Source organism: Quercus robur, chromosome 4 (assembly GCF_932294415.1).
Source record: "Quercus robur chromosome 4, dhQueRobu3.1, whole genome shotgun sequence".
Classification (NCBI taxonomy): domain Eukaryota; kingdom Viridiplantae; phylum Streptophyta; class Magnoliopsida; order Fagales; family Fagaceae; genus Quercus; species Quercus robur.
This window is the reverse complement of record NC_065537.1, coordinates 2,909,649-2,929,882: the sequence shown is the minus strand read 5'-3', so window position 1 is coordinate 2,929,882 and position 20,234 is coordinate 2,909,649. Positions and strand designations below refer to the sequence as shown.

At 35.1% G+C, this 20,234-nt stretch overlaps 2 protein-coding genes and 1 long non-coding RNA gene across 5 annotated transcripts in view; 2 read left to right on the top strand and 1 right to left on the bottom strand.

Moving 5' to 3' along the window:
- Window positions 1-2,614: 2,614 nt before the first annotated feature.
- On the top strand, window positions 2,615-3,770 carry LOC126720246 (uncharacterized). The gene is made up of 4 exons (XM_050422563.1): window positions 2,615-2,965; window positions 3,177-3,279; window positions 3,370-3,439; window positions 3,644-3,770. Exons 1-4 carry the CDS (start codon window positions 2,615-2,617, stop codon window positions 3,768-3,770), a joined length of 651 nt encoding a protein of 216 aa, XP_050278520.1.
- A 559-nt stretch (window positions 3,771-4,329) lies between these two features.
- LOC126720350 (uncharacterized) lies at window positions 4,330-6,626 on the bottom strand. The gene is made up of 4 exons (XR_007653355.1): window positions 6,409-6,626; window positions 6,007-6,091; window positions 4,914-5,070; window positions 4,330-4,818 (listed from the first exon to the last, which is right to left on the bottom strand). It is a non-coding gene; the product is annotated as an uncharacterized LOC126720350 (long non-coding RNA).
- Window positions 6,627-7,704: 1,078 nt separating this feature from the next.
- The window catches only part of LOC126720348 (cytochrome P450 714C2-like), a 28,041-nt gene continuing 15,511 nt past the window's right edge, over window positions 7,705-20,234 (top strand). Inside the window, exons 1-5 of one of the 3 annotated variants that reach the window (XM_050422694.1) lie at window positions 7,705-8,183; window positions 8,897-9,123; window positions 10,371-10,612; window positions 10,946-11,315; window positions 11,913-12,212. In XM_050422694.1, coding sequence (XP_050278651.1) covers window positions 7,865-8,183; window positions 8,897-9,123; window positions 10,371-10,612; window positions 10,946-11,315; window positions 11,913-12,212 — 1,458 coding nt within the window. In that variant the 5' untranslated portion in view covers window positions 7,705-7,864. Of the gene's footprint in view, window positions 8,184-8,896; window positions 9,124-10,370; window positions 10,613-10,945; window positions 11,316-11,912; window positions 12,501-20,234 lie in introns of those variants that run through there. The other 2 variants (XM_050422692.1, XM_050422693.1) reach the window with 2 other exon arrangements.

Here is a 20,234-nt window from a genome sequence, read left to right as displayed (position 1 = left end):
TTCACTCATTGTTAAGTTTGGACTAAACAAAAATAATTTTATAAAAAAAAAGATAATGATGTGGCAAGATCTGGAGATATCAATAAAAAGTTAAAGGCTTCGGTTTATATATATATATATAAACTAGTTGTTAACTCGTGCGATGCATAGGAATAGCTGTTGAATGAGTTTCAAGAAAAAAAAAAACGATTATTTTTTAGTAGGAGTAGCAATCGAAAATGCATGAAATTTAAAATAAATAAATAAAATGATATTGAAAGAAATAACACAAAGTTTTATTAGTTAGGCAGAAGAAAGCAATGTTATTTTATTTATTAGTTTTTTGTAGGAAGGAATAAAAGACATAATGTTGCGTCTTTAGTTTAGTCTATGTTGTATATATAGGTATATATAAGATATGTTGTAAAATATATGCCAAAAAGTACCTATTGAAATGTCATAACTCTTCAAATTTGATATACCAAAAAAGTATCTACTGAAAGGTCATAACCCTTTATATTGTATATACCAAAAGGTGTCTAGCCGAAAAGGTGTCTATTGGCCAAAAAGGTGCCTATTGAATGAAATGTGCCTATTGAAAAATGAAAAGTCATAGCTGTTTGGTATTTTTGAATGTATACATGATATTAATTTATGTAGCCATGTGATGCAATAAGGAGTAGTTAATGAAAAGTCAAAAGGTGCCTATTGATCGAAAATGTGCGTAATTAACTGAAAAAGTGTCTAGTGAAAAATGAAAAGTCACAACTATTTAGTATTTTTAAATGTATACTAAATTTATGTAGTCATGTGGTGAAATGAAGAGTGGTCACCTTCAAATTTGATATACCCAAAAGTCTTTATTGAAAAGTTGTAACTCTTCATATTGGATATACCAAAAAATGTCTATTGGTATATTCACATTAACTTTTGACCCGTGCTTACACAATCTTTTTCTCCGTACAAACGCAAATGTATAAATTTTATTTTTGTAGTTATTGTTATGGACAAAAATCAAATGTTTTTTTTTTTTTTTGACAATAAAATGTTTATTGTTAATGTAACTTATTTTTGTAAGCATCAACATGTAACTGATTTCTATTATCTACACTCATAACTTCTCGTATTCGCCTTGGTGTTGAGTGCTTGTTATTAGCATTGGTTTACTGTATAAAATAAATGCGTAAATGCACTTTTAGTCCCTACATTTTGGTTTTTTTCCATTTTAGTCCCTACATTTTAATTTTACCACTTTTAGTCCTTAAATCAATTAACGCGTTCCATTTTGGTCCTTTCCATTAACCCACTAATAGAAATTGCTTAGGTGGTAGACGGACCTATTAAAATAATAATAAAAAAAGGGTAAACTATGTATTTGGTCCCTATCCTATATATCATATTTCAATTTGGTCCCTAACCTTTCAATTGTGTCAATTTGGTCCTTACTGTTATTTTTTGGGTGAAAATTGATAACGTGTCTAATGGTCAAAATGAAAAATTAGCTTTCGTTTATGTGACAATACACTAAAATTTTATTTTGACTATTTAACATGTCATCAATTTTCATCTAAAATATAACAATAGAGACTAAATTGACATGACACTGAAAGGTTAGGGACTAAATTGACACAACTGAAAGGTTAGAGACCAAATTGAAATATGCTATAAAAGATAGGGACCAAATATGTAGTTTACCCAAAATTTTATTTTACTATTAAAAATGCCACGTCAGCTTATAAATTAAAAAAAATATTTATTAATTTGAACTAAATAAAAAAAATTAAAAACAGATCATTTAAAAAAGAAATTAAATTAAAAAAAAAAATTCTTTACATTATGTTCTTCCCAGTCATCATGAAGAGCATGTTCATGTTCTTCCTTAAATAATATGTTTGGTTGCCAAGGAAATTAAAAAAATCAAGAACATGCCAACATGGAACACATAAAATCAAAGGGCACTGATCTAAAAAATACAAAGACCTTCAAAGATTCAAAACACAAAGAACACAAACCCAAAACCAACCCTCAATCTCTAGCAAACCCAGAACATCACATGAAAAATCAAACCCTCCATACAAACATCAAACCCTAAAACAAATCCATAAATTTCAAACCCAAATTCGAGAAACCCGTAAACAAACCTAGAAATTTTAAACCCACCGATCTAATAGAGACCCACTGATCTGTGAGAGATTGGAGGTAAATACACTTTAAACCCAAATCCAAACCATCGCTGACCTCAGCCCCTCCACTGTTACCAATCAGTCCATCAAGCCACTGCAACCCACACCAACGTCAAACCCATCCAACAATCCACCCCCACCAACCACCGGACCAACCACCACTTCACAACCATTGATTCGAGAGAGAGCTTTAAAGTGTGTAGGTGACATTGGCATCAAAGAGTGAATGGTTAGATGCATTCCTGGCTTATGATTTTGACAAATCATACTTCAACAACATTGATGCTGGTGATGATAATGATGATGATGACTGGTGGGGTTTAGAGTGTGATAGCGAAGATGAAGCAAAGTTTGACTTTGTGAATCCTTTGGTAGGTAAGATGTTCACCTATATGCAGCGACATTATGATAAATAGCCCATGCGTTATAGTATCCTTACGGGCCAAGGAAACATGGATGAACTTGACAGTAATCCTAATAAGTGCTTTGAGATGTTTCGCACGACACACCCATATCTGTTACATTTAGTGGATGAGTTGGTCAGTCATGGATACTTAGAGGAAGGGCAGGGTGATGTGGATGCCACGCAGGTGGCCGCCATGTTGTTATACATACTCGGCCACAATACTCGAATGAGGTGTGTTGCAGACAGATTCCAGCACTCAATTAAGACAGTGTCCCGCCACTTCCGCAGGGTGTTACGGGCTCTTCATTCATATGCGAGACATCTCATTAAGCCAGATCCAGATGTAATTTGCCTCCCCAAACATCTTCGAGTGAACAAGTACTACCCATGGTTCAAGGTAATATATATCACTTAATTGTATTGTAAACGTATTCTATTTAACTAGGTACATACATCATCAGTACTTATGTCATGTGCAGAACTGTGTTAGGGTAATGGATGGCACCCATGTGAGTGTTCAGCCTCCTAAACATGCGACTTAAGCATACAGGAGCCGAAAGGCTACTGTAACCACCAATGTGTTGTGTGTGTGCAACATGGATATGCAGTTTGTTTATGTTCATGCAGGGTGGGAAGGTAGTGTTAATGACTCACAGGTGTTGGAGGAAGCGATTGGTGACCCGAAGCATGGATTCCCATGGCCACCTACTGGTACTACAATTAATCTCAAAGGCTATCAATTTTTGCATGTTTTTGTTATAGTTATTGTAGCCAATTCTAAATAGTTTCATAAACATGTAGGAACATACTACTTGGTGGACTCAGGCCTGCCTATTGGCACAAGTTTCCTTCCACCTCACAAATCAACTAGGTACCATGCCCAGGAATTTCATTCTAGTAACAGGAATCCAACAACCAAGAAAGAGTTGTTCAACTATTGACACTCTTCCTTGTGAATGGTTATTGAACAATTGTTTGGGGTGCTAAAGGCTCATTTTCCCATCCTCAATTTAATGCCAAACTTCAAGCGCAGTAGGCAACACTATGTGATTACTGTATGTTGTTGTCTACATAGTTTTCTACGCATTAATAACCGTTGTGATGAATTGTTTAACACATGGGACAATGTTGAATATGAAGGAAATCCTATTGTTCTGCCCGATAGTGGCAACAATGGAGCTTCCACCAGCACCGCAAACTAGAGGCATGTTGTGGAGATGTCGGAAGCATCAAAGAGACATATGGCCCACTTTAGGGATGACATCACCGATGCTATGTGGGTTGATTATGTCGCTCGTAGGCATTGATTTCGCACATGAATTGTATTGTAAATGCTTACATGTTGATATTTATAGACTTGGTAGCATAGGGCAGGCGATTAGCATTTACTAGGTGCATGTTTAGCACATGTTATGTATTTTTTTTATAACAGTATTAACGCTATTTTGGAACCACGAATGTATGATGCGCATAAGTTCGGTATTTAGTATTTATACCATTGTATTATGCACTATTATTGTAGGGTCAATGGTATTTGAAGTTTCTGTCAAGTCCACATTTTGCCCACTTTTTACTTTGGTGATGATGGGTGATTTCATAATGGTATAGCATGATTTTATAAACTATGTGCAGTGAACTATAGAAGGATATTTGGAATTAAATTCTGCTTGCCCTATTTTTATTCATATCGATGCTTAAATACACTAACAACACAACTGAATCATAAACAATAGGAAAGGCAAAAAATAAGAATGCTACCAGTACAAAACAGCAATGTTATATATAAGGTTACAATAACTCTGTCATTCAACACATACGTTGCCAGGTCCAATACCTACACTAGAAGGCACTCCTAACACCTACAATACATTTTCATGTCCAACCACATGATAGAATTTCATTACGCAAACCACTAATCCAAATTCAAAATCATGGCAAACACATTTGCCGTAATCACCAAGTGAAAATATAAACAACACCACAAATGCCAACCATGACATAAGTAGAGCAATTTGATATTTACGTGCTTGCGCATTGGCCATACGAAGGGAAACCCTTGCTTTTTCAGCACTACACTTTGCTACTCTTTCCCTATGGAGTAGGTTTGCTATCATTGCACGGGCTTCCATCTCATTGTTTTTTGCCATAGCTGCCTTGGCCTCAAGCCTAGTAAATTTCGCAATGACACTCTCCACGCCTACATGGGATGCCATCCAACCACTTAAAGGACTTACAATGTTCGTCGCTACCCTGCATATTAAACAAAGCTGGTAAGTACATGAGCTGAGGAGCATAGCAACTTTAACCATAAAGGAACGATGATAGTAAGCATAGCTGATACTTACAGGCTTCCAATGTCTACAGCCATAAAATTGTCTACCGAAATTATGGAGCTGCAAAGATGTCCACAACACACACTGATCCATGTCACACACATGCCCCCTATAGTTGGAATTATAGCTACTAGCACTTGCCTCCGACATTGTGGTGAAATGTCCACCCCTACGAGGCATATTCAATGTCATTCAACACATAGCTAACCATACTAAAAAATTTCATTAAGTTGTATGCAGTAAGAGATAACACTAGTGCAAATTGAATTGACTATTTTGGTCAATGAAATCTTGATCTACTTTTTCTTAGCTCAACTAATTATTTGAGAGCCTAAAAGACATTGAGTTTTTCTAATGTTGTAATTCATGATCTTAAGAACTGCGTGCTGGAATGTCAAGTGTTTTTCTCTGCATAATAGAATAAATTAACTAATTTACATGAGAAATCAGTAGCAATATCTCCCACATTCCATGTTCCATTACCTACTTTGATGCCATTAAGAGAATAGTTAGATAACTCTTCAAAACAATTTCTAGTATGCAGACCTGATTGCATACAAATAATTTTTATTCATTTGTCTATTCTAAATTAACTTTCAATAGTGTCTAATTTTCATGCTCGGATTTTGCAGGTCATCTATCTTGCTAGGAGGAGATGGTACACTTCTTTTACTTTTCAGCATTGCTGTCATTTTGGGGATTTGGCATTAGAAGACCCCCTGCTAGAGTAACAGCAATATATTGCCTTCACAATAGACCAAAGGCAAGAGAAAGAAGATATTCTTCTATCTATATTGTTAAAAATTGTATTCAACAAGATTTAAGAGACTCATTGTACCCTTCACGCCTTTTCCAGGTACCATTGCTTCACAGGTACTTACCCAAAAAGTTCCTGTTTCTCAAGGAATAGTTCTATGTCAATTCATAGTGTGAGGAATTCAATTTAAAGTCCTTCAAATTAACCGTTCCAAATAGTGAGCAAGTAGAATATGCTGAACTTGCAATAGGATGAAAACAATGTGCAACTTGAACTTAAATTTATAGGGAATGCAACCAAAGGAAAATCTTACAATTTCTTAAAAAACAGAGAGAGTTTTTTCTTTACCTTTTTAGCAGAGAGATACTAAAATCATAGATAGAATCAAACTTGCCCTGCTGGCTCCAGGCATGTAATCAGCTATGTGTGCCCTCTACAACAAGCAAAATAATAATCCTTAAAATATTACGACAAAATCCTAAGTGCAAGAAATTGAAAGTAAGACTTTCAATAAGAACAAAAATTATAGCAACATGGGCTATGAGGCGGCTGCCACTGCCCCAACAACGATAATGTATTTCTTTATCCATGCTGCTCAATGTTAATAGCATAGCAGTAAAATTGAATGTTCATGTTCAAAGAGATAATTGTTTCTCAAAAATTTTTAAAAAAAAAAAAATGTTCAAAGAGGTAAAGAACCCATGTCAGATATATCTCTCTTATTATATACTAACAATTATCATCTTTTACCTAAGCAAAACTCTCTGACCTCAACAGACCCACAGAATTGAAAGCAGAAAATGAGAGGCGGAGTGAGGGTTTGGAGAGCTGAAGATTTGTGGTGAGAGAGTGGAGACGCTGCTGTGGTGTGTGGGTTTCTGAAGTTGGGGACAGAGTGTTTTGTTGTGGAAAAGGAGAGAAAGAGACAACGTCGGTAGGCTTGGTGACCGTTCTGAACACCTGATTAGCAATTGATTTTTGTGGGACCCAGTGAGTGATATATTGTGAGCGTTTGAATTGAAAAATCCACTGAGATATTTCACCCAAACAACCCACCAAGCAAAGTTAGAAGAAAAAAAAACTAAATAAGCCTAAATAAATTAACTAGGGTCCGGTTAAGCCATCTATTTTGGGAAATATATCCTTAAAAATTGAAAAAACTGTTGATACTTTTTTAATTTAAAAAAAAAAAATTTAAAAATAAAAATGATTGTGTGTTTTAAAGATACACATTAATAAAATCCAATTAACTATTGATGCTCAAAAAATAAATTAAAAAACAAGTCAACAACGCGTAGAGTCCAAAACTTCTTTTTCAATCTCGTGTGGCGTGCAAACTTTAAGTAAAAGAAAAAAACTAAACAAAATCCCAGAAATTCACAACCACAAGTCCACTATCTGGTACCCACCCACGTGAAGGCTTTCAAATCCCACTTTTATCCCAAAAATAATATAATTACTGTTGCAGTGATTATGATTATTGTAATAAATATCTTTATATTATTGTAATAGTTATATTATTTTATTATGATATTTATAATATTTTATTATATTAAAAGTTAACCTACATCTATATTATTGAATATTTTGTAAAGTGAATAAATAAAATAAATAAAATAATTTTTTATGTTGCCAATTAACTAAAATTTTTGTGGATGTTCTTAGACATCCTCTTTCCAAATCCTTCTTTGCCAGCCGCACGGTAGCCTTTTAACTTTTGCCACGGCTATCCCTTGAACTCTATCATAATTACCAATTTTATTATGCACTCATCAGGTAATATAATACTTAGAAAAATAGTTGAGTCGCTAAAACTTATTATTATTATTATATTTTTTTTTTTGAAAAACTAAAACTTATTATTATCCAAAACTAACTTGAAAAAGACATTTAGGGACAAAGTGTTGGTGCACTTATCAATCAATCACCATTATCGTAACGAAAAACTGGACCATATAATAACCTGCAATATCAAGGTATAATTTATAGTTTTATACTAATATATTATATGTCTCAGTTAGCCAAATTGGACTAGTCAAATCAATTAAAAATCCAACACAATATAAAATGAGAAGGGGTTGTGTCCAGTGAAGGTCAGAAGAAAAATAGAAAATCTACACCACGTGAAGGAAAATAGTACACAGAATCTAAAGGGTCCTAGTTTTGATGGAAGTCTAGTGAGAGAAGAAGCAGAAGAAGCAGAAACATGGAAGCAAACCCAATTCTAATGGCGAAGATCACTGTATCAGTGGTTATAGGAGGGTTTATATTGTTGTTAATGCAACTCTATAACCTTTTGGTTTTGAAACCAAAACTTCTCAGAGCAAAACTTCAAAGGCAAGGTATAAGAGGACCTTCTCCTTCTTTCTTCTTTGGGAACATCCCCGAAATGAAGAGAATTCAACTCCAAGTTCATTCAACACCAAAAACTACTGCTACAAAGGAGTATGACTGCCCTGATGCTATTACTCATTACTGGCCTTCCACTCTCTTCCCACATTTAGAGCAGTGGAGAAATGAATATGGTACTTCACTTGTCATTTCCTTTCTTCTTCTTCTTTTTCTCTCTCTCTCTAACTACCAAAGTAGGATGAAATATAGTTTAGGGAGTTGAAAATTAAAATATGTAGACAATAGCAGTAGTCATAGAGGGTGCAGCTCAGATTTTAGACAACTTTTGATGCCAGAATATTCCAATTGTAATTAGAGTTATAAACTTTTATAGTCCATATTTATGACAATGACCTTGTATTTGTATTAGATGGTTCTTCTTCTTCTTCTTTTTTTTTTTTTTTTTTTGGCATCTTTATTATATTTCTCTAACAAAAGCATTTTTCAGAAGATAAATTAATAATAAAAGTTGGTACTTTTCTGTTTCCAAAAAAAAAAAAAAAAGGTTGTCACTTTTCCAATAGGTACACTTGGACATGGATTGGGATTTGGGAATGGGAATTATAGTAGATTTCATTTAAATGATGAATACACATTTTTACTTGTAACAAGTTGAACAAACAATGGCATGTTTTGTCATAGCAAATAGTTTCCTCTAATTTTTTTTTTTTTTTTTTGATGAGTCCTCTATTTTGTAATCTTTAGCAATTAGTCCAAGACATGCCTAGAATATTAACTATGGACCTCTTGAAGATCATATGATAAAATATGCATATCAGCACTAAATATAAATCTTAAATTTATCTTTTTCAACCTTGCTCACCTAGCTAGTATGCATTGGTGGCAGGACCAATATTCTTATATTCATCTGGAAACATACAGCTTTTATACATAACAGATCCAGAGATAGTGAAGAAAATCAGCCTTTGCACTTCTTTGAGCCTTGGAAAACCTTCTTATCTATCCAAAGATCGTGGGCCACTTCTCGGCCAAGGCATTCTGTCGTCAAATGGCCCAATTTGGGCCCATCAAAGGAAGATTATTGCTCCTGAATTGTACATTGATAAGGTTAAGGTAAATCTCACTTATAAAGTCATAATATGCAATGTAATCCTCTAGAAAGACATAATCGGAAACCACTCTTTTATTACCTTTTTTTAACTAACTTGGAACAAGTTTTGTCTTTTTTTTTCTTTTTTTTTTTTGGAATAGTCCAGTTTTGACAATATTGATATGTCATTTTGGACAATGCTCAGCAACAATCCCAAAGCACAATATTGTTTCAGCTTCCCAATTGTTTGGGTGAAGATTGCGTTTTAATGTTGTTACTTCACTGTCCCATCATATTAAGCTTTAAAAATTTAAATTTAATTAATCACTATTTAGATTCTAAAAGTTTAGAATAATTGCTATCGTGAGCACAAACTTGCCTAGATATAGATAACTAAGTTCATAGGTATGATTAGACAATACTCAAGGTGTTGCAAGTCAGGATACAAGAACAAACAAACTGCAGTTCATGAATTTGAAAAATGATAGGCTTGACTGATCAAATTACATTTCTACAGAAATTAAGTTTGGCCCTATGGCCCATTAAACCCAATAAGTGATTAGGGTTTCAGATCTAATTCACATAAAATTTAAAGGAAACTCCAAAGCATGTTTTGAAGAGACTTTGGAGCTTCTCTTTTGAAATAAAAAATGTTCTGTGTCTACTTCTTTCAAAATCAATATCGAAAATCGATCTACATACTTTTAGAACCAGTAAATCAAAAGTTGATAAATACCAGTAATTAAAGGTGTTAGATTTAAACCTTCAAGGGTGGTCTTAGAGTCATAGACTGGGGGTCTATATTGGAGATCTAAAGCGTGAGTTGGAGGTTCATGTTAAAGCAGATCCACGTCAAAGAAGTCTAAGAGCTTTAGAGTTAGATTTGATAATTATAGTTAAGTTTACTATGGATTTATATTCTTGACTGTAAACTTCTATTTGATATAGTGAATTGTTCTCTTGGGATTGGTTTCCCCAAGTTTTTTTTACCTTAAAATTGGATTGTTTCATTAGTTTTCCTGAGTCATCATATCTTATGTTAATTATTTAGATTTTCCGCTGCATGATATGTTTGATATATGTTTAACCTAAATTTACATAATTGACCTAAATAACAACTTGGCTATTGAATTAGTAAACACAATGTTTTCAGAGGTCTAAAAACTAGCAACTACTATACCATTATTTAATAAATCTCTATAGACCAAGGCTTGCTTGTTGTTGTAAACTTTTATATTGCTACAAATAATATATGCATTTCCTTCTGAAGGGCATGGTAATTCTAATGGTGGACTCAACATTTTCAATGCTAAGAAGTTGGGAAAGTAGAATTGAAAATGAGGGAGGGATTGCAGACATTGAAATCATTGAGGATTTCAGAAGCCTATCCGCAGATATAATATCAAGAGCCTGTTTTGGAAGCAACTATTCCCAAGGGCAAGAAATATTCTTAAAACTCAAAGCTCTTCAAGGAATCATGTCCAAGAGAAATATAGGAGTTCCTGGTTTTAGGTATGGTAATATTTTGAATCCACTGATCTAAATAACAAAGACTAGAAAACTATAACATTGACAAATTTTGGTTTGTTGTCTGTGAACATCTTTGATTGACTAGTGTTATTATAGCCTAATGATACTTCTATTTAAAAGAGTAGGATTTAGATTTAACACTGGCCTTAGGATTTAGATTCAATCCTAGCCTTTTACGGGCTGTGACGATTTATGAGATAAGAGAACTAGGGGTATTTCTATTCTTTTATAAATAATGGGGAAAAAAAAGAGAGAACATCGCTAGGGATGAATGTTCCTAAATATTTCAAACTTGATGTTATGTATAATTTATAGATTCTTGCCGAAAAAAAACAATAGAGCTTTGTGGAAACTTGAAGAAGAGATCAACTCAATGATATTAAAGGTGGTAAAACAGCGCACTGAAGCATCATATGAGGAGGATCTTTTACAAATGATTCTTGAGGGTGCCAAAAGTGATAATGGCTATTATGGCCCATCAACAGATAATTCTCGCGACAAATTCATTGTGGATAATTGCAAAAGCATATACTTTGCTGGCTATGAGACCACTGCCATCACAGCCTCATGGAGCTTGATGTTGCTAGCTGCACATCCTGAATGGCAAGCTCGTGCTCGTGCTGAGGTGCTTGAAATAGTTGGGGATAGTCTACCGGATGCCAACATGCTCCGAAACATGAAAACGGTATGTATTTTTCTTTAAAATTTATAATTCTAGTTACTGTATTATAGTACTATTAGTTTTAGCTATTTCTGTACTTGATTTTATCAAATTATCTTCCAAGAAAACACTACCACTACATATGGATGCATGTTAATTCAGAATATCCCAGCAAACAAGAGAGAAAAAGAAGAGTGTATTATATGGTGCTTCTGTGCATATATATTATATGTTTGGAAGAATGCTTCTGCACATATATTGGTATCATATGCACTTATAAATGCAAGATTTCCTTAGAATTGAAGGTGGTGCCTAGAAAAACGTTCAGGAATGAATTTTCATCCGCCATTGACGTATCGTCGAAAAAGTGACTTCAAGTGGCTAGTAACATGATTGAATATTCTTCCTATAATTATGCCTTTGAGGTTGAAAACATTTTTTTTTTCATTTAATTACACACATAAAGAACTTAACACATTAGTTACCAAATATTTCAAGGAGAGATTAACATCAATGCTTCACAAATTCTGAAACCATGTACTCAACATTGAGAAATTAATACATGAGAGTTGACACACCCATACATTGACATAGGTTCACTAACCTTGTATTTGATGGCAGTTGACAATGGTTATCCAAGAGACATTGCGTCTTTACCCACCTGTGACTTTTGTGGTTAGAGAGGCCTTGGAAGACATAACATTCAAAGACATTATGATCCCAAAAGGCATAAACATGCAGATTCCAATCCCAATATTGCAACAGCACTATGATTTGTGGGGACCTGATGCACACAAATTCAACCCAGAAAGATTTGCTCATGGTATTATTGGGGCTTGCAAGACTCCCCAGGCTTATATGCCATTTGGAGTAGGGTCTCGTGTCTGTGCTGGCCAACACTTTGCCATGACAGAACTGAAGGTGATTTTATCTCTCATTCTATCCAAGTTTTGCTTCTCACTATCGCCGACATACCAACACTCCCCTGCATTTAGATTGGTTATTGTTCCTGAACATGTAATTACTCTCCGTGTGAGGACAGCTTAACATTTCCTAGCTTTGAGAAAGGCTTTGGTGGTAATAAGAAGATAAAAAGATGAGAGAGATGTAGACTATATGTATTATCTTTATGTAAGGGCACATTTGATGCACACATCTCGTGTCATTACTCTGTAGCAATTGGAGAAGTTGTTGTAGTTCCTTTGGTTACATTGTTTTTTACTGATCGTAAATATTTGAAGCAATAATGAACAGTAATTGGGATGCTTGAATATTAGAAATAGGAGCCATGGTCTAATCTTGTAATACTAAGCAATTTCTAGCAACTCTCTCTTCTAAAGCCGCCCTCTCTACTGGGACAAAAGTTTTGTATGCACTCGACACATGAGATACCTTTTCTTCTACCAGGTTTTAAGTAGATGATGACGTCTGTCCACAATGCAAGATAGAGCTGGAGACCCTAGAGCATCTCATTTTCAAATGCCCATTTGCCATTATTGGACCAGCTCTTATGTTAGAGGATTGGCAAACAGGGATGAAGCACACGCTATTTTGTTGGTGGCAAAAGAAGCATCCATGCTACTTTAAAGGCTAGATTTTTGTTGGACTCTTCTTGTTTTGTATGGGTTTCAGGTTTTGTCCCCTGGCAAGATAATTTTTTTGGCCCATAATGTGATTTCTTGGGCTGCGTTGTGTCCCACTCCCATCTCTACTATTTCCAAATGAGTCTTTTGCCCAAGTAGAAATGGTTTGGTACCCTAAGCATTTTGGGATTTGGATGGTTCAATAGTTGGCATTATGCAATTACCATTTTAGTGTGAAAAGTAAAGGTTTAAGGTTAAAAAAAAAAAAGTAAAAGGATAAAAATATAAAATTTAATAAATTTTTTGATTCAAAGTGAACTTTCAAGTTTTAATCTCAAAACTTAAAATTGGTATTACGACATTTAGTAATCTCATTTTTACTGAGAATAAAAATGAAAAAAAAAAAAATGTAGGGAGAGACCCTTTTTTGGCTTTTGAGTTTTGGCTAAGAAATTCCTCCTAACCTATTGCATGCTGATGATGATGTGAAAGGGATTTTTGGTTACCTTGACCTTAACTATGTGATATCTGGTTCTGTCACAAAAAAAAAAAAATGACATCTATTGCTTTGGTGTGCTTCTACTTGTTTTCTTGACTGGGAAGAAACCTGACAATGCAGGACGGGGAACAAAATTTTGCTCAATAATTGAAAATGGGAAAGTTCACATTCAGAATGATTGGTTTAGTATAATTTTTTACTCAAAAATTTTAGGAGAGGGAGTGAGCAAAGATCAAGCATGACAATTAAAAGATTTTCTAGCACTGGTCTGTACCATAGGCAAACATCAAGCAAGGCCAGATATGATTGATGTGGCAAAAGAACCCATGCAAATTGAGAAGCCTATCTCTCCTTGATAGCTCCATTCAAGACTAGATTGTGAGAGACCGCGCCCTAGCCTGTTTTGGAATTGGGCCAAACCCTATTGCCTCTCAAAATAGAGGTTATATTTTTCCCTTTAGATTAAGGGTTTCACAATGCTCACGCGCCCACGCGCCTCCATGCGCCACTGCACATCTGTGTTGTTTCTCCACGCGCTCCCACACGCTGCGTCCTCAAGTCACACGCCTTCACGCGCCTGAACCCTCCTGCTGACGTTATTCTGCCACGTCAACCCTATTGCGTCATCGCTAACATCACTTGCTTGCGTTAGCCGTTGACTTTTTTCCAAAGTTGGCTTTTTGCAGTCCAAGTGCTCTTTTTCCAATTTTTTATGTAGATTTCATTTTTGCAGTCCATTTTTACATATTTTGCCTCTAAATGAAGAATAAGGACAAGTCTTCTTCCTTTTGCAACAACCGTTGCCAACAATCCAACAAACGTTTTGGCCATAATATTGAAACTTGCTATTAACGCAACAAATCAGCTGTTTCCATTTCTGCTACTACAGTTGCTGACACTAAGAGTGTCCAACCTATGGCTCCCGTCTCTGCACAGTCTTAATCTTTTGGATCCACTTTCACCATTTCCAGAGATGACCTTATAAACATCATCGCTAATGTCATTCGTATGGTGGATAATGCATATTATTCCTCTTCTCTCTCAGCTTTATCTGGTATGTCTCCTACCTCTTGGCTTATGGATTCTGCTTGTTGCAATCACATGACACCTCACCCATCCTTATTTTCTAACCTTAAACCTGCACCGCACCCTCTTAATATTCGCACAGCAAATTGTTCCACAATGTGTAGTCATAAATATAATATAGATTCTATTTCGACCTCTAATCTCTCGGTTCCTAGGGTCTTTAATGTTCCTAACCTTTCTTACAATTTATTTTCTATGGGACAATTAGCTTAGTTGGGTTATCGCATTATCTTTGATTATTCTAGGTGTATTATGCAGGATCCGAGGACAGGACAGGAGCTTGGGACCAATCCCAGAGTTGGGCGTATGTTTCCCATGGACAACCTTCGTCTTCCACTTGTTGCTGCTGTTTCTTCTATTCCTTCCCTTGCACTTTGGCATCCTTGACTTGGTCACGCATTTTCCTCTCAAGTATAACAGTTGGCTTTTAGAGGTTTGTTAGGTTCAGTATCTACAGAAAATTTTGATTGTGTTTCATGTCAGTTAGGAAAACAACCCGCTTTGCCTTTAAATACAGTGAATCAATATCCACTAATATCTTTGACCTTATTCATTCTGATGTTTGGGGGCCTTCCTTTATCTCTAGTATTGGTGGATCTTGATATTTTGTTGTCTTTGTTGATGATTACTCTCACTATAGCTGGATTTTTCATATGAAACATCCTTCTGAATTATTACAAGTATATTCTAATTTTGCAAAAATGGTTGAAACTCAATTTTCCAAACGTATCAAAATTTTTCGATTTGATAATACTCTTGAATACACTCAATATGCTTTCCAAGCTATTTTGCATTCCTATGACAGTATTCATCAACTAACTTCTCCAGGTACCTCTCAGCAAAATGGTAGAGCCGAACGAAAATTTCGTCATATTCTTAACACTGTTCGTGCTCTCCTTCTCTCTGCCAAAGTTCCTGCTCCTTTTTAGGGTGAAGCTGCTATTTTATGTTGTTCATGCTATTAATCGCATTCCAAATCCTATTATCCAAAATCAAACTCCATATGAGTGCCTTTTTGGGTCACCTCCAGACTATCACCACCTTCGCTCTTTCGGTTCTGCTTATTTCATTCTTCTTCAGCTACATGAGCATAACAAACTTGAGCCTCGGTCAAGGCTTTGTTGTTTTCTGGACTATAGTGAAACTCAAAAGGGGTATCGATGTTATGATGCTGTCTCTCATTGTCTTCGTATCTCCCACAGTGTTGTCTTTTGGGAACATCGCTCCTTTGTCAAGCTCTCTCACTTCCGAGCCTCCCTATCTTCCTCTTCTATCTTAGATCTTTTTCCAGATGAGGCACATATTCCTTTTGTAGCTGTTCCTAATCATCCTATAACTGCTCTTGATTCTCTTGTAGACTTCTCTGTCCAACCACCAGATATCCTTAATCCCTTTCCTAGTTCACCCTTTAATGAACAGGTTGAAGACGAGTTACCCAACCCTAAGCTTTGATCCCTTGCTCCTGTTCCACCTAAAGACCCTGCACCAGACATTCCACCTCGTCACTCAACTCAGGTAAGATCCATTCCTGCACATTTACTTGACTATCATTGTTACACTGCCCTTGCAACACTGCATGAGCCTCACACCTATCGTGAGGCTTCCACTGACCCTTTATGGCAAATTGTAATGAAAGAGGAACTTGATGCATTATCTAAAAACCATACTTGGGATTTGGTGACTCTCCCCCCTGGAAAATCTGTGATTGGTTGTAAGTGGATCTACAAGATTAAGACTCGCTCTAATGGGTCCATTAAGCGCTACAAAGTTTGTCTTGTTGCAAAAGGTTTTACACAGGAGTATGGGATTGATTATGAAGAGATCTTTGCTTCGGTTACTCGTATCTCATATGTTCGTGCCTTTTTAGCTGTTGCTGCTGCCAGTAAATGGGACCTTTTTCAGATGGATGTCAAAAATGCATTCCTTAATAGGGATTTAAGTGAAGAAATTTATATGCAACCTCCTTCTGGTCTCTTCGTTGAATCAAACAAGGTTTGTCACTTTCGACATGCACTTTATGGCCTTAAACAAGCTCCACGAGCTTGGTTTGCCAAATTCAATTCGATCATCTCTCGCTTGGGTTACATGGCCAATCATTATGATTTTGCCTTATTTCTTCGTCGCATTGACAAATGCACTATTTTACTTCTCCTATATGTGGATGATATGATCATAACTGGTGATGACCTCAGTGGCATTCAAGAACTCAAGGATTTTCTTAGTCAGCAGTTTGAGATGAAAGATCTTGGACATCTCAGCTACTTCTTAGGTCTTGAAATCACCCATTCTACAGATAGACTTTATATTACTCAAGTCAAGTATGCCTCTGAACTCTTGTCTCAAGCTGGACTTACTAATAGCAAGACTATTGACACTCCAATTAAGCTTAATGCACATCTAACTCTCTCAGGAGGGAAACCATTGTCTAATCCCTCTCTTTATAGACGCTTGGTTGGCAGCCTAGTTTATTTCACTATCACTCGTCTAGACATTTCCTATACTGTTCACTAGGTGAGCCAGTATCTGTATACTCCACAATTAACTCACTATATTGTTGTTTTGCGCATTCTTCGATACCTAAAAGGCACTCTCTTCCATTGTCTTTTCTACTCTGCTCAGTTTGCTCTTATTCTTTATGCATTTTCTGTTGCTGATTGGACATGAGATCCCACTGATCACAAGTCCACCACTGTTTATTGCTTTTTTCTTGGTTCTTCTCTGATTTCTTGGCGAAGTAAGAAACAAACTCATATGGCCCGCTTCAGTACTGAAGCAGAATATCGTGCCTTTGCTGATACCACATCTAAACTTCTTTGGCTATGATGGCTTTTGAAAGACTTAGGTGTGTTCACATCTTCTACTACTCATCTTTATTGTGACAACCAGATTGCCATTCATATTGCTCACAATGATGTCTTTCATGAACGGACTAAGCAAATCGAGATCAATTGTCATTTTATCCGTTATCATCTTATCCATGGTGCTTTCAAGCTCTTTTCAGTCTCCTCCAAAGATCAACTTGCAAATATCTTCACTAAGTCACATCCTAAGAGACGCCTTCGTGATTTGGTTGACAACCTCAAGTTGGTCTCACACCCACCTTGAGTTTAAGGGGGGCTGTTAACGTGTATAGTGTTGTGGGCTTTAGACCCACCTAGATTACTTGTATAGCACACATGCTTGTACTACACTCTTACTTGTATTGCATACATATCCTCCTATATAAAGGCTCCCATGTACATTCTTTAACTATGAAATACAATACTATTGAATTCAGTATTTCTAACATATAACATATGGATTCAATATTCATGGGAGATACATGTTTTCTAAATCTTATTAAAGAAAACTACATTAAAAAAAATAAAAATAAAAAAAAGAAAAAGAAAAGAATCTTTAATGCTTGGCACCTGGATAGTACAGTTACTACAAATGCATCGAGCTAAATCAATGTGAAACTATCATGCAAAAATGGTGTCTTCTTATGATTGATTGAATTCTCAAAAGACTTCTTTTCGGCATAGACTTACTGTTATTGATTTGGACCTATCAAGGTACCTCTTACGAAGCAGAGAGCATCATCAATCTATATATGTAAGGGACTTTTCATATCAAGTACCATTATATAGTTAATTCACAAGCTATTGACCGGTTGTTCATTTTACGTGGTTATCATATTTAAGCTCAATAGAGTAGGAAATGACATCAAACAAATATATATAAAAAACTTATCACAAATGCCATGCAAACTCTTTAATAAGATGATAGCAATCTATCACTACAAAAATGTTTCTTCTTATAATTGATGGAATCCTCAAAAGACTTCTTTTCGGCATAAACTTATTGATTTGGACATATCAGGATACCTCTTACGAAACAGAGAGCATGTTCAATTTACGTAGTTAATATCATATTTAAGCTCAATAGAGTAGGAAATGACACCAAACAGATACAAGCAAACTCTTTAATAAGATGATAGCAATCTATCCACAAGCAATACTAAGATCGATCATGCTATCTTTCGTTCTGTCCTCTCTTTCTATCGGCATGAAGATTTCTTTTTTGAACATGTCCTTTTAATTTTCTTTTTCCAGTTCTTTTAGGTATTGCTACTAATTACTTCCTCTTCTTTTTCCTCCCCCCAAAAAAAAAACACCCTTAATAGAGATTAAAGCTCATTTCTATTGTGCTAAGACGAGCTCTAATTAAATTTTCATTACTCTATTAACAAATAACAAATAATAGAAAAAATACCTACTTAATGTTATCAAAAGTTGTAGCATAGCTTAACAATTAACAAAGACCTTATATATATATATATATACAACGACTAAAATATAGGTAGGCAAATATGGATATGATACCATGTGATGCAAGCCTTCAATTAGAGTATAACCAATAATTTAAGCCATGCACGTTGTCCACACATACTTTTCAACATTCTTAGATTTTAACTACCCTAGCTTCTTTAATTGAGAGAAATATATTACTAAGAAAATAATGTGTACATATTTTGGACACCCAATGGACATGAAGAATTCTTTTTCACATGACATATGCTTTGGACACATCCATAATCCGTCTCCAATATATTAAAAAATAGGCTATCCATTTTATCGAAACCTCCAAAGTTTCATGGAAATTGTTGTGCACAAACCGCTTCATTGTCGACTTACATGCGACATATTAACTATTAAGTATATTAATTCAAGGATGGACTTCATTGTGAAATTTTTTGTAAGGACCATGAATCACCAACACTCCTAAAAAAATATAAATGTGTTGCAAACGGTGAATTTATCTAATGAAAATTTTAGTGTCTAGGGGCGCAATATTTGTCCTCCTCAATAAGGTCAAAACTTTGTGTTGATCAGTGACACTGACAGTGCCTTTGTTCATTTCTTTTGTTAATTGGGTTCACTTCTGTGTTGCAGTACTGTGTATATTTCTAAGTTTATAGGTTGATGCTTCAGATATTCTATATATGGATGCTTTTTATGAAATTTTTATTTGTTAGGTTTATAATTTGTAGGTTGGACAACCATGAAAGAAAGTTAGTCCTGTAAGCTTTTTTAGAATCTATTTCAACTTCAAGACTTACTATGCCAAGAACTGCTCAAGAACAAGGAACTCAAAGCTAGTCGATCGATCAAGGCTGGCTCGACAACCTCTTGATAGCTTTTCAATTAAATGAGAATCATAAATCCTAACTCTCAGTTAGACCCATTAATTCGTTCAGACTGTAGAATTTTGAGCCCTACTTGTTAGATTATAAAAGGACTTTAGGGAGGACTAAAAGAAGTTTTAGAGAGGTGCATTTTTGTAGACTTAAGGTATCGTGACCAAGTTCTCATTCACCATCAAATCAAAGATCAAGAAATTGGTGATTAAGTTGAAGCTACTGCATTCAAAACGGACTTACTATTGTGAGAAGTTCCAAGGCAGTCCTTGAAGTCATAGACAAGTTGTTCTTGTGAGAAGTTTTTTTTTTTTTTTTTTTTTTTCGAAAAAAAAAATGTGATCAAACATTTCTTGACTTGAAACTAAATGAGACTATCTTATAAGAATTAATTTTTCCAATATTTACTTTTATTATCTATTTAATTAATTTTCAGATGTTTCACCAATTTCAACCCTTATAGCTCTACTCATTAGTATTAAAAAGAATATGTTAAAAACAAAAGAAAAAAAGAAGAAGAAAAGACATATATATTATCCTGGAATCATATATGGTCCCTACTTGTAAGCATTTTATGCTATTTCCTATGAATAGTC

Coding starts and splice junctions, on each gene's coding strand:
- LOC126720246 (XM_050422563.1), top strand. CDS start 2,615: ATGGATGAACTTGACAGTAATCCTAATAAGTGCTTTGAGATGTTTCGC. Junction 3,280..3,369: donor ATTCCCATGGCCACCTACTG/GTACTACAATTA, acceptor ATAAACATGTAG/GAACATACTACTTGGTGGAC. Junction 3,440..3,643: donor CCACCTCACAAATCAACTAG/GTACCATGCCCA, acceptor TTGTCTACATAG/TTTTCTACGCATTAATAACC.